Raw genomic sequence first — 18,153 nt, 5'->3', positions numbered from 1 at the left:
TCTAGTGAATCTTAGCACTTTAATTTTAAAGGCCCATGCAGTCTGCGGACTTCCTATGAGATGTTAATGGTAGACAACTTAACTCTGTTCTCTTCCCAAAATCTGTGGTTGCTGTTATGCTTCTTGAAAGAATGCTCGAAGTCGTCTTTAGGTTAAGGATGATTTATTGTGTCCCACAATAAATTACAGATTACACTTGAGAAAAGGCTGCTCTTCAATGTTCTGCAACTAGGCCCCAAACAGACTAGCACCCTTCAGTTTCTTGCACCTCTTCCCACTCCAACCCCTCCGGTTTCAAGTGGCGGAGGCGGGCCTTCGGCGTTCCTTTTATGGGTGTCCCCGCGCTGCCCCCTGGTGACTCAGGCGAGGATCACCACATCCCCCTTCTTCACTTTTTTTTTTTTTTTTTTTCGTAGTTGCAGAGCTGTAGTAAAACACAAAGGTAAAGAGTTAGGTTTATATATATATATACACAGAACAGGGCAGGGCGATGCATTTGTCAGTCCATGTTCACAGGTTCAGACGGTCAGGTGCACGTCTGATCCGTGTAGACCTCCTGAGTGGGCTTGGAGATCCAGGGTCGTTTGTGTCCGTGCGGACATCTGCTGCTGGGGTGTCAGGAAGATGTATGACCGTGTCCTGTGGATCCAGTGTGTCCTGCAGATCGAGTGTCGGAAGGACCCGTGGACGAGGTGTGACCTTCAGAAGGTCTCGCCGATTTTGTCGAACCATTGTTCCATCATCCGACTGCACGACGTAGGACCGTGGCGATGTTAGGCGGAGGACCACCGCCATTTTGGACCAACCCCCAGCTGGGTTTCGCAGCCTCACTGTGTCGCCGATGGCCAACGGTGGCAGTACCTTGGCCTGCTTGTCATAGTGCTGCTTTTGCGCTTGGCGCTGTTGACGCATTTGATCCAGGACAGGCGAGTGATCAGGATTGGTGAAGTGTAGCGCTGGTAAAGTTGTCCGCACATCCCTGTTGAAAAGCATCTGAGCTGGTGATAGTCCCGAGCTCAAAGGTGACGAACGGTACGATAGGAGGGCCAAGTGTACGTCAGATTTTGAGTCCGCAGCCTTGCTGATGAGTTGCTTGACTATGTGGACACCTTTCTCCACCCTGCCATTCGATTGCGGAAAGTGGGGACTCGACGTTATGTGCTGGAAATTGTAAATCTTGGCGAAGTCCGTCCACTCCCAGCTGGCAAAACAAGGACCATTGTCGGACATGACCGTCCGTGGGATGCCATGCCTGGAGAAAGTTTCTTTGCAGGCCTTGATGACGGCTGCTGCTGTGAGATCCGGGAGTTGCAGGACTTCCGGGAAGTTGGAAAAGTAGTCAATGATCAGGACATAGTTGCGGCCCATGGAGTGGAACAAATCAATGCCCACTTTGTCCCATGGTGACGTGGCCATCTCATGCTGCTGCAGTGGCTCCTTACATTGTGCCGGTCGATGTCTTTGGCACGTGTCACAGGAGAGCACCATGTTGGTGATGTCCTCGTTAATCCCTGGCCAGTAAACAGATTGGCGCGCTCTCCTTTTGCATTTTTCGGCACCAAGGTGCCCTTCGTGAATCCTGTGGAGGATGTCCGCCCGGAGAGCCATTGGAATGACGATCCTGTCGTTCCGCAGTATAATGCCATCGACCACGGATAGTTCAGTCTTGACATTCTGGAACTGTGGGCACCGCCCCTTTGGCCAGCCATGCTGCAGGTTGTGTAGGACTTGAAGGAGGGTGGCGTCCTCCTGTGTCGCCTGACGAATTTGCTGCAGCTTCTCGTCCGTTGCCGGGAGCGTCTCCTTGCACCACTGTGCATGAGCTTCCACATCATTGATGGACGCCAGTGGCGGGTTGTCAGCGTCCATGGCTCGTGATAACGTGTCAGCTATCACAAGGTCCTTGCCAGGGGTGTAGACCAGCGTGAAGTCGTACCTGCGCAACTTCATCATCATGCGCTGTAGGCGCGGCGTCATATCATTGAGGTCCTTGTCAATGATATTGACCAGCGGCCTATGATCCGTTTCCACGATGAAAGTGGGGAGACCGTACACATAGTGGTGGAATTTGGTCACTCCTGTTATTAGCCCTAGGCACTCCTTTTCTATCTGTGCATACCTGCACTCTGTGGCGGTCATCGCCCGTGAAGCGTAAGCCACTGGAACCCAGTCCAACTGGTCATCCTGTTGCAGTAGCACAGCACCAATCCCATGTTGACTGGCGTCAGTGGAGATCTTGGTAGGTTTCACCGGGTCAAAAAATGCAAGCGTTGGAGCTGCCATCAGCTGGTATCTTAGATCATCCCATTCAGCCTGGTGAGCCTGGGTCCAGGCAAACTCCGTGTCCTTCCTTGTCACGTTCCTCAACGCCTTTGTCCGTGCTGCCAGGTTGGGTATGAATTTACCAAGGAAGTTGACGAATCCCAGGAACCTTAGAACCGCTTTCTTGTCCTGTGGTCGCTGCATGCTCTGAATTGCAGCGATCTTCTCAGCGTCCGGCTTCACCCCGTGCTCTGAGATTGTGTCGCCCAGGAATGTCAGAGAGGACTGTGCGAAAGTGCACTTGGCCCGGTTGAGCTTGAGTCCAAAGTGGTGTATCCTCTGGAAGACTTGCTTCACCCTCGCAATATGGTCTTTCTCCGTCGCCGACCATATGATGATGTCATCCACATAGACACGTACGCCTTCGATGCCTTCTACCATCTGCTCCATGATTCTGTGGAATATTTTGGATGCAGATATAATGCCGAAGGGCATCCGATTATAGCAGTACCTTCCAAACGGCGTGTTGAAGGTGCATAGCAGGCGGCTGGACTCATCGAGCTGCATTTGCCAGAAACCCTGTGAGGCATCAAGCTTGGTGAAGATGCGAGCTTTTGCCATTTCGCTCGTGATTTCCTCGCGCTTGGGGATCGGGTAGTGTTCCCTGCGAATGTTCTTATTCAGGTCTTTGGGATCTAGACAGATCCGAAGTTCACCAGACGGCTTCTTGACGCACACCAGCGAGCTGACCCAGTCAGTCGGCTGTGTGACTCTTGAGATGACGCCTTGAGTCTGGAGACGCTGAAGTTCGGCTTTTAGCTTGTCCCGCAATGGAGCCGGGACCCTCCGTGGGGCATGAACAACCGGTATGGCTGTCTCTTTGAGCAAGATTCTGTACGTGTAGGGCAGTGTACCCATGCCCGAGAAAACGTCGGGGTAGTCGGTGAGTAGCAGCTGTATGTCCTCGTAAATGCGTGATGATGCAGCCGTGTGCATGAAAATCCGCTGAATGAGCTGCAAATCCTTGCAGGCTTGAGCGCCGAGCAGCGAGGACCTGTTGTCTTCCACAATCTCAAAGCGTAGGCCTGTTACGACAGTTTTGTTGGCAACTTGTAGGTGGCAGGATCCCTTGGAGATGATCGGGTTGCCGTTGTAGTCAGTGAGCTTGCATGCTGCAGGTAACACCTCGTGCGTCCCTGGGACCGATGCGAGATCTTTGCTCGTTAGCAAGTTTGCTGAGGCTCCCGTGTCCAGTTTGAACGTGATGGGGAAGTCCTGTACGTGCACCGTGGCAGTCCATTCACTTGCAGAGTTGATGGCATGCACGTGTCGAGGTTGTGTCGTCAGCTCCTGTGGTCCCGCTGTGGCATTAATAATGCCAATGCTGTACGTGTGCTCCCAGGAGTTGAATTCTTCATGGTCGGAAAAATTGTCGTCGGGAGCCTGAGTGTTCGTGACATCAACTGTGCGGACTTTCAGGTTGCCATGCCGTTGAGTGGACGAGTGAAATTTAGCTGTGGATTGACATTGGGAGGCGAAGTGATTCATTTTTGAACACTTTCTGCACCTTTTTCCTTGGGCAGGACATTGCCCTTTTAAGTGGGAGGAGCCGCAGTAATGACACGTCATGACGTCATGTGTATGCTGGGTTCGCGCATGCGCATTGCGGTTTTCAGACCAGGGCCGGTATTGCGAGTAGTGCGCATGCGCGGACCGATCACTTCCGGGATCGCGTCTTTCAGGACGGTGCGCATGCGCAGACGGGCCAGAGAACGGAAGAGACGGCCTGGAAAACGGAAGAGACGACCTGTGAGGGGAATTCACCATCTTTATATCGTCCTCGTGGTGGATGTTTTGTAAGGAATGTTTTTCAAATAGCTCCTGTACCAGCTGCATTTTCTGCTCCTGTAACAAGCATTTTTCTATGGTAGTTTTTAGTGTTAAATCGTTTTGCAGTAATAGTGAGTCTCTTAGTTTTTTGTCAGCAAGACCATAGATTAGCTGATCTCTGATGAGTGAGTTTGTTAAATCACCAAAGTTGCAGCCTTGTGCCAGCAAGCGTAACTCTGTGACCAAGTGGGTGATAGTCTCCCCTTGTTTTTGGAGTCTGTGACGGAGGGTGAATCTTTCAATGATTTCATTGGATTGAGACTTATAGTGTTCATCCAATTTTGCCATTATCACTTGAAACTTAGTTTTGTCTTCAGTATCCGCATATGTGAACGAGTTATATGTGTCTACCAGTTGCTGGCCACACGATGTGATTAAAAGTGCAATTTTCTTTCCATCGGTGGCTGTATGTAAGTCCTGAGCTAACAAGTACATTTCAAATTGTTGTTTGAACATTTTCCAATTATAATTTAAATTACCTGTAGCTCTCATTGGCGCTGGAAGTACCGTGTGTTCCATTGTTGCAGAAAGTCGTCTGAAGTTGAGAGGCTGCAAAGTCTGGTGGCCTGCCTGTTGCTGGTGCTTCTTCTTTGTCTGCTGTCTTTTTCTTTCTTTGTCTTGCTGGTAGCGCTGGTTCCCTCTGTTCAGAGAATCCACTCCTGTACCATGTTATGCTTCTTGAAAGAATGCTCGAAGTCGTCTTTAGGTTAAGGATGATTTATTGTGTCCCACAATAAATTACAGATTACACTTGAGAAAAGGCTGCTCTTCAATGTTCTGCAACTAGGCCCCAAACAGACTAGCACCCTTCAGTTTCTTGCACCTCTTCCCACTCCAACCCCTCCGGTTTCAAGTGGCGGAGGCGGGCCTTCGGCGTTCCTTTTATGGGTGTCCCCGCGCTGCCCCCTGGTGACTCAGGCGAGGATCACCACAGTTGCCACTAAGCTGACACATGGAAAATAATGCACAGAACAATGTTTGATAAGAAGGAAGCATATTTGTGTATGGAGTATCATAGCATTGGCCTTTTTCTTTTATAGGATCAAAAACTAAGTTCAGTTCCAGAAAATCACACATCTCATTTTGATACATAACTACCTCATAGTTGTTCAGTAAATGGCTAATCTATTCGACTCCAATGCAAGTATCTTGGATGTTAAGAACCCCACCGATGTTGCCTGCAAGAGCATCTCACAAGACCGAAGGATAACTTGAAAAATCGGTTCATAATGGTCTATTTTCCTTCGAAATATTTTGAAGAGCTACATACAACCCAGCGAGTACCAGTCCAGCCACTATGTAAAAATTAATAAAGAATATTTATCAAAGTAAAAGAAAAACACATGATGAAAGACTAATATACACTATGACACTTAAGTATATGAATAACTAAACACGCTGTATTATCGGGGCTGGTTTAGCTCACTCGGCTAAATCGCTGGCTTTTAAAGCAGACCAAGCAGGCCAGCAGCACGGTTCGATTCCCGTACCAGCCTCCCCGGACAGGCGCCGGAATGTGGCGACTAGGGGCTTTTCACAGTAACTTCGTTGAAGCCTACTCGTGACAATAAGCGATTTTCATTTCATTATCTGAAATTACCTCTTGTTCCAGGAATATGCTCATGTTCCCTGAACTCACTTGAGACACCCCTTTGCCCAAGCATTTCTGTAGGTCAAATCCAGTTGATAGTTACCACACAATACCGCATAGGTGACTAAGTGTAGGAAAACGTCTCCTCTGCGTCTTTTCGAGAAGAATATCTGCAAACTCCAGTGGCTCCAAATGTAAGCTGGAACAGGCCTTCATGGCTCAGATTGCAGTTGGAACTGGCCTGTCTGGCTGTTGGATGGAGAACTAGCCTCCCTCCCCAATGAGACTGCTAGCAGTTGCACTGTTCAATCTCTTTAATATTCCCCTTTGTGGATACTTCTGTCTACCTCGCTCAAATTCCTTACATTTAGAAGTTACCATTTGTATAGCCCCACTGCTCTCTGGTAAATAATGTTTCTGGTATGGCCATTCGCACCTCAATGTCTCTAGACTCCTGCTAATCTTGTTACTTTTCTGTTATTTTAGTTTCATCTTAAATTCACTGTTAACCTTGTTAACTTCCATCGCACCTGACGTGTAGTATCTTTTTTCTTATATCTACATTTGAGTGGCTGTGCTTCTTGAATTTAAAAGACTCAGTAATTTTTTTTCCCCTGTCATATTTTGTAAAGTACTTTTTTTTTGTTCCAATTCATGTAGCGATCATATGGAGGTAAATTATCAAGACAAAATACAGTTGTCACATAAGGATTAATGTTTAGAGAGCTGTATCTTTGTCTAGTTCACATTAACGTTTACCACACTAGATGCTTCTGTTTTCTACTTTCTATCTTATGATAGTCAATCTTGTTGCAACTGTAAATCTCTCAATGCTTCTATTCAGATTTACATTTATTGTTTAATAAGTCCCTTTGGGGGGTTTATAGTTGTAATGATGCATATTCTCAGACTTTATTAGAAACACAAAATATACCCACCAGTCCCCCAATCCCCCACATGTCTTCTAGATGACTTCGGCCTAAGAGTGGACCTCACTCCCTGAGGTGATTATTCACTCTCAGTCCCAATTCATCCCCAAGCCAGGTGACCCTGTTCTGATGTGTTGTCCTTAAAGGGACAATCCCCACAAATCACCACATCCCTCCCCTTTAACTCCTTTATGCAATCAACAATAATTAAGTTACTCAGTCCTGAATTCTAACATTATGCACATGAGTTAGACAATTATAAATCGAGTCTTTGAGGATTTTTTCTAATCCTTGTAAAGTGGTGTAATTCTGTAGTCTGAGATGCTTCCAACATTAACAGGAACCGCAGTAACAGGTACCCTGTAACTGGCACGGGCAGTTCATTACTACTGGCTCCCTGACCCGATGTCGGGACAAGGTTGTTGAATCTCCCAAGAGCCCTTCATCAAGAATGGGACACTCAGAACATCTCACAAGATTCTATGGAATTTTGTGGCGCATTGCAACCTGAATCTCACTCTTGCTGGGCGAGATCCGAGCGTGCATATTTAAATGAATCATTTGGCTCATTTACATAGGCCCTCGCATAATTCACCCGGGGCTCGGGATTCACCGGCTTCGTGAGCATTCATCCAGGAGCAGTTTAGTACTGGTTCGTTAAATTGAGAACCAGTCGTGATGTACCACAGAAGGTCTCACTGGGGAGTTGAGGCCCCCGGGTGGAGGCCGGGTGGTACCCTGGCACTTCCCTTGCACTTGGGAACCTTGGCACTGTCAGCGTGCCTGGGAGGCAGTGTTAGGCTGGCAGGAACACTTCCAGGGTTCCAGACTGGCAATGCCCATGTATACTAGGTTTCATGTATCAGTGGTTGAACCTGGGGTGGACTTTCCCATAAGAGGTGGGGTGAAGTGGGGGGGGGGGGGGGGGGGGGGGGGGGGGGTTTCGAAGGCCCTGAAAAGGTAGGTTGGGTGAAGTGGGGTTCCTGAAGCAGCTGTTGGGATCAAGGGGGTCGAAAGATTGGAGATGCCTTTAAAATGGGGCCCTGCTCAGCAAGTAGTCTTCCTGCACTGATCAGCTGAGCTTGCAGTGCAGGAAATGATTTTAAAGATTGGCCTCGATGGGGTTTTCCATACCGAGGCCAAAAGAAAGGTGGGCAGGATTCTCTCATTGGCAATGCCAAAATCGTGTTTGGCGATTGGCCGGAGATTGCACTTTTATGCCAAAATTGGGGCTGGTGCCGTTTTCCCGATGCTCCGTCCCCTCAAAAACGGCGTACACGAGGCGTATGCTGCACGCTATTGGAATGGCCTCAGGATGTCAACTCAGGCACTCCCCGATGCTCTGCCCCAGATGGGCCGACTTCCTGACGGTGTGGGACACATGTCCTCTCACTATTCGTGACCTTGGAGTGGCGGCTGCGGACTGTGTCCAGCGCCCCCACAGTCAGGCGGGGGGAGCCGTTCCGATGGCAGGGGGGGCTTCAATGGGGACTGGGAGATTGGTGTGGGGTGGTGCGGACATGGCGAAGGAGGTTACGGGGGGCAGGTTTTGGCAGGCCGGGTCCATGCACGGCCGGCACCATGTTGTACGGTGCGGCCTCCACTGACCGCCGTCGTGCGCATGCGCGGCCACGGACCCGGCTATTCTGCGTCAGTATCGGTAGGTAAAGCCGGGCGCTTTACGCGGCGCGGCTGATGGTGCAGGGGCGGCGCCGACTTTTTGGTTGTAAGACCAGACGGATCCTGCAGACAGACTTGCAAAATCGGAGAATCCACATAAACATTCCCTCTAAACCCACCGTTCTGCGGGCATTAACTTGAGTCCGCTGAATTACGACCATAATCTTTCTTTTGCTGTCTGAATTGCTGCTTCTGTTGTCAATTTCCATGTTTTTTTAACTTATTCAGTTAAGTTCTCATTGTTATGTCTTTCTAAGGTCATGAAAGTTGCTACAATGGGCGCGATTCTCCGCAAATGCGGAGAGTCGTAAAGGCTGCCGTGAAACCGGCCGTGTTTCACGGCAGCCTCCGCGCCCCCTCCCGGGACCCGATTCACCCCCCCCCCCCCGGTCGGGGCTAGCATCGCGGCCCCGGGAAGAATGGCAGCGCGGGCTTAGCGAACATTCGCTAAACCCGGCCGCCAAGACTCACGGCGGCCGACACGCACGATGACGTCAGCCGCGCATGTGCGGGGTGGACGGCTCCAACCCGCGCATGCGCGGATGACGTCATCGCGCATATGCATCAAATCCGCGCATGCGCGGTCCATCATGCCCCTCAGCTGCCCCGCAGACTGATCCTGCGGGGCGGCGGAGGGACAAAGAGTGCGCGGGAATCGGCACCGATCGCGGGCCCATGCCACCCTTGGCACGGCCGTGGTGCGGCCGTGCCAATCGGTGGCATGGTTGTGCAGAACGGTACTTTGCGGCCGTTTTCACGACTGTGAGAGCAGGTGTGTTTAAATTCGTGAAAACGGCCGTAAAGGCCTGGGAAATCGGCCCATCCGATAGGGGAGAATCGCTGCTCGCCGTAAAAAAACGGCGAGCAGCGATTCGTGTCGTGGGGCGGCCGTGGGGGGGGGGGGGGAGAATAGCGGGAGGTCGGGAAAAATGTCGGGAAGGCCCTCCCGCTATTCTCCGACCCGTCGTGGGGGGCGGAGAATCGCGCCCACGATGTCTTGGGTGGGATTCTCCAGCCTCCCAGCCACACGTTTCTCAGCAGCGGAAGGCGTTTCGCCATTCCCTAACAGCGGGATCCTCTGGTCCCGCCGCAGTCAATGGAGTTTCCCATTGATGCCAACACACGCCGCTGGGAAACGCAGAGGGGTGTACTGCCAGCAGGATCAGAGAATCCCACTGCCAACAAACGGCTGCAGAATCCCAGCCATTATTTTTTCTTATAAGGTAAACAGTTCTCTTCACCCAAATACTGTCTCAAAAGAATTCATCCTCGATCTCTCTGTTCTTCCATGATTTTCTCTCCAAAGTCTGTTGCTATGTCATCAAAGTCACAAATGCCACCTGCTGTGATTGTGCCTCTGGTGCTCTATCGTCCCGAATGTTTCCCAGCCTCTCTGCAATCCTGTGACATGAAATGTCAAATGACCCAAGTTCTAGGGCTGTGTTTTAGTATTTCATCCAAACTAGTTTCCCCATTTATGCTAACATCCTATACATCTTTAAATCAATTAATATTTAAAAAATGTTGCTTGATCATAATTATTTTTCTGTTTTGTCATTTTAACAAATCGCATGGATGATTGAGGCCACCTCTTAAGAAAAATATGACATGTTTGATTTTTTTTTTTTGTCCCCTTCCAGTTCTGAATCCAAGGGCAAACATGACACTTCAGGAAACAGTGGAGTGCTTAAGCTTGAAACAGGGGATGAAGTTTGGCTGCGGATGGGAAACGGAGCTTTGCATGGCGACCACCAAAGATACTGTACATTTTCTGGCTTTCTCCTTTTTGAGGATCACTAAGAACCTTGATTATTAATGTTGTCTCTTAATAATATTACATGCACCATAATGAGAATATAATTAAACGTTCTGATCAAATTAACCCTTCGTCCCATAGGTTTTTCAGAGTAATGAGAGAAGATGCATGAAAACATAAAAAGCCCATTTCTTCCTTCTGAGTTTGACTTTGTACCAATGATTTCAAGTATTTTCATTATATTGCTGCCCTCCTCCATCCCTATCTCTGATTACTGGTACGAGAAAAGGTATATTTGGTCCATGTATAAATTTCACTCCGGTCAAAATGAAGGCACACTGACATTTCTTGCATCACTACTCAAAATTTCCCTTCGTGAAGGAGAAAAAAGACAGTCTAAAAGCAGATGCACAATTTAGATGCACGCGCAAGAAGCCACTCTCATGTGTACATTATGGACTCAGGTGCAAAAATAGCCAATAGCCCAGTCGGTTAGTTGCCCAGCTCGTCCTAATGTTTTGTAAGATGGAAGGTGGACAAAACCTGGGAGAAACACATGAATATTATTTGACTGCCATCTCCGTGCACAGTTCACAACGGCGGTGCAAGAGTGTGTGGCATAACAAATTTGCATATGAACTTTGGCTCCTAGCGACAAACAAGATTATAATTTTGGGCACGGGCACAAGTTGGATATGTCCATACACAAATCTATTTTTGTGCTGTCTAAGAAGTGAAAAGTTGGGTCCTACAGTAATTAATCATTAAAAATACACACATTAGCAATAACACATAGCTAAATACATGGCGTTAAAACATTTAATTCCAGTAGAAATTTTAAGTAACGTTAAATGTTTTAGTAAATTCAGACACTTTATGGCAAGTTTGTATCTAAAGAGATGATAATTTCAGGAATAATTTTTTAAAAATCAAAAGCGTATTATTACATTCTAATTGACATGTGGAAAGCAGACATGTGAATAAAGTTCCAGGGTAAACATATTTTGTGATTAAGATTGTACAATGCCAGCAAATAAATCTATATACATGATGTCATTGATCCTTGACTTATTATGAGTGGTTATACTGATATGTTAGTTGGTGTGTTTTCTTTATTGTATATCTGACCTCATTTTATTTTGGTCTAACTTTGTTTACTTGCATAGAACATAGAACATAGAACAGTACAGCACAGAACAGGCCCTTCGGCCCTCAATGTTGTGCCGAGCCATGATCACCCTACTCAAACCCACGTATCCACCCCATACCCGTAACCCAACAACCCCCCCTCTTAACCTTACTTTTATTAGGACACTACGGGCAATTTAGCATGGCCAATCCACCTAACCCGCACATCTTTGGACTGTGAGAGGAAACCGGAGCACCCGGAGGAAACCCACGCACACAGGGGGAGGACGTGCAGACTCCACACAGACAGTGACCCAGCCGGGAATCGAACCTGGGACCCTGGAGCTGTGAAGCATTTATGCTAACCACCATGCTACCCTGCTGCCCCATCTTAAATACCTCGGTATAATCAGGTGACCCTTTGCAGCCTTGGGACAGGATTCACAATTGTGAGTCCGCCTTACCACCATTACCAGCTCGGACAGGTAATTTGATGCTTAGCCATCTCCATTCACTGCAGCAGGTACAGAGAATCATTAGCGAATTATTGAGGGCAAATTCCTGGCTGCCATGCCAGAGCAATGCTGAGGGATTGTTGCACTGTCAGAGTTGGCGGCTTTCAGATGAGACCTTAAAATGGAGACCTGCTGGGCCAGGATTTTATGGCCTCGCTTGTCTGGCGGTTTTTACAGATCTACCGAGCTGAACGGAGATTTGCAAGGCTCGCCACATCCGCCGGGAGGACACATTCCATATTGAGACCATAAAATCCTGGCTGTGATCTTCAACCGCCAGTGGATCTAAGAGAAGTTTTGAATACTTGGAAGAAGAGCAAGGAACTTCTTCCCGCTGTCCTTGTCGATAATAATTCTTCAGCCAACATCACTAAAACCTAGTCATTATATGGTGTGGTTTGAGAGAGCTTGCTGTGAGAAAATTCGCTGCCACATTTTCTACATTACAAAGTAATGATTAGAACAAAGAACAAAGAAAATTACAGCACAGGAACAGGCCCTTCGTCCCTCCCAGCCTGCGCCGATCCAGATCCTTTAAACCTGTCACCTATTTTCCAAGGTCTACTTCTCTCTGTTCCCCACCCATTCATATATCTATCCAGATGCATCTTAAATGATGCTTTCATGCCCGCCTCTACCACCTCCGCTGGCAAAGCATTCCAGGCACCCACCACCCTCTGCGTAAAAAACTTTCCACGCACATCTCCCTTAAACTTTCCCCCTCTCACCTTGAAATCGTGACCCCTTGTAATTGACACCCCTACTCTTGGAAAAAGCTTGTTGCTATCCACCCTGTCCATACCGCTTATAATTTTGTAGACCTCAATCAGGTCCCCCCTCAACCTCCGTCTTTCCAACGAAAACAATCCTAATCTACTCAACCTTTCTTCATAGCTAGCACCCTCCATACCAGGCAAACATTTCAAAATTATTTTATTGGCTGTAAAGTGCAGTGGGTCATTCTATGAATGCCATTAATTCAGCCTTTGTTAATTGTTGCAAATCACTCAGGGATAGATCCACCCTCTCAAGGAAGGTCTCAGCAATTGGCAAAGCCATTCTGCTTTCCAATAAGCCACAGAACGTTCCCTATGAAACCCCACTAGCTTATCTTTAGCCAATCCCAGCACTTGTGTCTGTCTGTGAATTCAAAATCCTACAGAACACCGAATTTTATGTTCTCAGATAAGACAGTATATATTTTTAAAGAAAAAGTAGAATTCTGAAATCCCAGTTATTTACTGACTCAATGAAGCCACAAGATTCCATGGTTTAACACAAAATAAATGTTTTACTCTGCATGAGTCAAAAAAGCAAACACTAAATGTTATCTTAGATAGCCTGCTGCACTCTAAAACCCAGAATCAATGTCAGTTAAACATGAATAAGCAGGAGAAATGCATCAAATATAAACAAGAAAATGCACATCAAATGGCAGATACAACTAACATGGATCTTAAGAATTGCTTCAGCAATCCACCCAGCAGATAGGTAATCAGTTTCAGTCACAAAGTCCTTCAAACATTACTGGTCCTAGAAAAGGTATATTTGGCCATGCATATATTTCACTCTGGTCAAAATGAAGGCACACTGACATTTCTTGCATCACTACTCAAAATTTCCCCTCGTGAAGGAGACAAAAGACAGTCTAAAGGCAGATGCACAGTTCAGATGCGCACGCAAGAAGCCACTCTCATGTGTACATTATGGACTCGGTTGCAAAAATAGCCAAATTTCTCCTGCTTATTCATGTTTAACTGACATTGATTCTGAGTTTTAGAGTCCTTCAAAAATCCACCTTCCTCACAAAGAATATCAGCTCCTCTTCTTCCCTGACTGTGACACAACCGACCAAGCTGGGTTTCATGGGCACAGTCTTCATCAAGTATGGCATACATCTGCACAGCCTCATCAATTCTGCTTACCATGTTCTGGATGCTGAAGATCCACCAATGTCATCTTCGAGTAGCACAAGCAAATGAAGTAACTAAGCTTTGCTTATTCTCAGCTACTGTCCTCTAGAGTCTGCACCACTTAACTTATTATCCACTGAGCTTTGATGACTCTTTTTAAGTAGTTTCAGGCAGATCTTTGGGTTTCCAATCTCAGTTTCAATCTTAGTTTCCTGAGCAACTGAGAGGGCCCGTTATCTTTCTAATTTTCCCTTTTCAATTAGGGTCTACCTTAAAAAGTACACACATTGCCTACACAGTCCATCACACTTTGAAAGACATAATTGAGTCTGCCACATCCCATGAAAGAATAATGAAAACAAAATTCTAAAACACAGGTTTCCATATGGTTTGAAATTAAATGAAAATGAAAATCACTTATTGTCACAAGTCGGCTTCAAATGAAGTTACTGTGAAAAGCCCCTAGTCGCCACATTCCGACGCCTGTTCAGGGAGGCTGGTATGGGAATTGACCTTGCTGCTGGTCTGCTTTAAAAGCCAGCTATTTAGCCCTATGTTAAACCAGCCCTTTCAACCACTTTCTCAACATGCCCTTCTACTCTGAGGGTTTATATCCCCCTTCTTTCTTTCTTGCACCCCTTTTATACTTTTAAAAGAATATTTGAAGAATACAAAATAAGAACATATGAACTAGGAGCAGGAGTAGGCCATCTGGCCCCTCAAACCTGCTCCGCCATTTATTAAGACCATGGCTGATCTTTTTGTGGACTCAGCTCCACTTACCCGTCCACTCACCAGAGCCCTTAATTCCTTTACTATTCAAAAATCTGTCTTTGCCTTAAAAACATTACACAAGGTAGCCTCAACTGCTTCACAGGCCAGGGAACGCCACAGATTCACGACCCTTTGGGTGAAGAAGTTCCTCCTCAGCTCAGTCCTAAATCTGCTCCCCCTTATTTTGAGGCTATGGCCCCGGGTTCTAGTTTCACCCGCCAGTGGAAACAACCTCCCTGCTTCTATCTTATTTATTCCTTTCATAATTTTATACATTTCTATAAGAGCCCCACCTCATTCTTCCAAATTCCAATGAGTATAGACCCAGTCTATTCAGCCTCTCCTCATAAACCAATGCTCTCAACTCTGGAATCAACCGAGTGAATCTCCTCTGCACACCCTCCAGTGCCAGTACATCCTTTCTCAAGTAAGGAGACCAAAACTGTACACACTATTCCAGGTGTGACCTCACCAGGGCCCTATACAGCTGCAACATAACCACCCTGATTTTAAACTCCATCCCTCTAGCAATTAAGGACAACATTCTATTTGCCTTCTTTATTACCTGCTACACCTGCTAACCAACGTTTTGCGATTCATTTTTATTCATTTTCAATTTTTTTACTGAAAGATTTTCTTTTTATAACAAACAAACGTATCACACAAATGATCCGACTATACAGTTGTTTCTACCAAAATAATAGCAGTAAAGATTATACACCTTCAAATTCAACTTAGACATTATGGGCACGATTCAACCAAAAGATTTCCAAGTGTGGTAACGACTGGGACTGCCATTCACTTCCCGATGCTAAAATCTTTGAGGCTGTCATGGCGATGAATTTTAATTGGTACATTAACGAAACCCCATGGGCTTCACGCCACAAATGATGGTCCCACCAACTGATTCGCCGGGACCGGGCTCACCAGCCCCCTGCTAACAAGGGAGAACAGCACTTAAACTGCTCCTGCGCAGCCAACCCAACTCAGCTCACAGTCATGCCACCGAGGAGACCAGCCCCACAATTCGGGGATGCTGACCTGGGAAGCGTGCACACACCTGCATGATCTTCATGTGGTCGTTGCACATGAGCTGGACGTTCAGCAAGTGGAACCTCTTCCTGTTGATGTAGGGCACTCTCAGATGGCCCGTCGATGATGGAGAATCCTGCTTCCCTGGCATCTTGTTGGGACTGGTCCATATCAAAGTGTAAATGGTTCACTGCCCGGGCAAACAGGGCATCCGTGACTTCACTGGTGCATTAGTGGACTGCAGCTTGTGAGATGCCATACATGTCCCCGCTCAAGTCCTGGAATGATCCGTAGACGTTCAGGGCTGCGATGACCTTGAATGGCCATCGGGAACGGGTTATCCTCTTCCTCCACATGGTGCCAAGTCTGCCAGGACATGGCACATGTGCCGCACTGTCCCCGTTGTTGAAGGGAGGCCCTCTGTGGCAATGCTGCAGAATCCTTGCAGATGAAGTCTGGTGGCTGCAAGTACTGGAGCTTGTTCCTTTTTGGAAGCTGGAGCTTCTCCGTTAGTTCCCCCAGGGTTGCTATTCTACTGTCCATGTACTGTCCCTTTGTGCTTTCTCCAAGTTTTGTAGGTGGCATCTATTTTCGCCGGGGTGAATCTATGGTTTCTGCAGATAGGGGCTGCAACAGTCATGTCATCAATTGTAGCGGGGCCTGAGCTGGTTCCAGTTCCTTAGTGTGACAACTATCACAGGGATCTCGAGTACTTGATTTGGGATAGAGAGTGGGGTGGTGGCTAGTGCCCTAAGGCATATTGTACAGGACTTGCTGCATTTGGACATGGGCTACTTCATTATCTGAGGAGTCGTGAATAGTGCCGAACATTACGCAGTCATGCGCAAACATCCCCACTTCTGACCTTATGATGGAAGGGAGGTCATGGATGAAGCAGCTGAAGATGGTGGAGCCTTGGACATTACCCTAGGGAGCTCCTGCAGTGATGTCCCAGAGCTGAGATGATTGACATCCAACCACCATAATCCAAGGCTGGAATTGAATCCAGGTCCATAGTGTTGTGAGGCAACAGTGCTAACCATTCTGATGAGGCTAAATATCTGAAATTTAAAAGATGTGAAGGAACTAAAAGTACGCAGAGGAGAATTTTAAAAAATTCATTCATGGGACATAGGTTTTGCAGGCTGTGCCAGCATTTATTGTCCATCCCTAATTGCCCTGAGGGGGCAGTTAAGAGTCAATCACATTGCTATGGATCTGGAGTCACATGTAGGCCAGACCAGGTAAGGACGGCTTCCCTAAAGGACATTAGTGAACCAGATGGCTTTTTATGACAATTGTTTCATGGTCATCATTAGACTTTTAATTCCAGATTTTCTTTATTGAATTCAAATTTCACCATCTGCAGTGGCGGGATTTGAACTTGGGTCCCCAGAACATTACTCTGGGTCTCTGGTTAACTGGTCCAGTGACAATACCACTATGCCACCACCTCCCCATCATTTCGGTGATCCAGACTTAGGGATCTGCAATTTCCTCAACAATGTTTTATAAATAATAATAATATTAGCTTATTGTCACAAGTAGGCTTCAATGAAGTTACTGTGAAACCCCTAGTAGTCCGCCACAATTCCAGCGCCTGTTCGAGGAGCCGGTACGGGAATTGAACCTACCCTGTTGGCATTGTTCTGCATTACAAGCCAGCCATTGAGCACACTGTGCTAAACCAGCCCCAAATAATCAGCCCATCTTTTTCCAAATTGATTCTTTGCTGGAAAGTTTCACGATATCATCTCCACAAGGCACCCCCCCCGTATGTATATTTTGCTTAAGAGCACTCTCACTGATTTATAAACATGGAAACAGTCTTACATATCAAGCTGTACATCTTTATTTTACTTCCAAGTAAAGCACCACTTTCATGAAGAGCTATTTTCCCATTTGGATCATTTCTTTACAAGCACATCAGATAATAACATAAAGGGACTGAGTGAAGCATCTCAATGAGAGAGATTCCAGCATACATTATACTTCAGAGAGATCTCTCCTGAGGTAACTTGCCATCAGTACCTGTGTTAATTATAGAGCTCACAATTATTGATTCTAAGGTTCACAGAATTGTTGACAACTTCTGCATAGGCAATTGTTGAATGGTGAAGCAATCTTTCATGCATAAGCAATTCGACTGAATGTCATGTGTTTCAATTTATTCCTCAACCCTTTCAAGTTGATCCAATTTACACTATCTTTTAACTCTTGCTTCTCCGTTCCTAACTTGAATTTCAAATTTAATCTATTATATTCACAGAAGGAGAACTAGAATTTTGACCAGTAAAATATACAAGGACAGTAATATATCTCCAAATCAGGATGTTGTAGGTTTGGAGGTAATGTGTTCCATGCACCTGCTGGCCTTGGCCTTCTAGGTGTTGGAGATTGGGGAGATGCCACTGGAGAAGACTTGGCAAGCTGCTGACGCATTCCATAGCCAGTGCAAACTGTGAACACAATAGATTGGTAGGGTCTAGGACAACTCATCGCCGCCGACTCATCGCCGCCGACTCATCGCCAGCCCAACTCATCGCCAGCCAACTCATCGCCAGCCCAACTCATCGCCAGCCCAACTCATCGCCAGCCCAATAAAAACAGTACAGTCAACAGACTTCTTAACAGCGCTCTGGAGTGAATGGAATCTATTTAAACAATTTAAACCTATAGAAAA

General features: G+C 46.8%; 1 protein-coding gene across 1 annotated transcript in view; it reads left to right on the top strand.

Annotated features, from left to right (window-relative positions):
* Positions 1–11,159, top strand: part of LOC119962689 (complement C1q tumor necrosis factor-related protein 3-like) — a 36,620-nt gene extending 25,461 nt beyond the window's left edge. The window contains exon 6 of the mRNA XM_038790615.1: positions 9,993–11,159. Coding sequence (XP_038646543.1) covers positions 9,993–10,152 — 160 coding nt within the window. The 3' untranslated portion in view covers positions 10,153–11,159. The remainder of the gene's footprint in view (positions 1–9,992) is intronic.
* The last annotated feature ends 6,994 nt before the right edge of the window (positions 11,160–18,153 follow it).

Source organism: Scyliorhinus canicula, chromosome 3 (assembly GCF_902713615.1).
Source record: "Scyliorhinus canicula chromosome 3, sScyCan1.1, whole genome shotgun sequence".
Lineage (NCBI taxonomy): Eukaryota > Metazoa > Chordata > Chondrichthyes > Carcharhiniformes > Scyliorhinidae > Scyliorhinus > Scyliorhinus canicula.
This window is presented reverse-complemented; position numbering and strand designations above follow the sequence as displayed.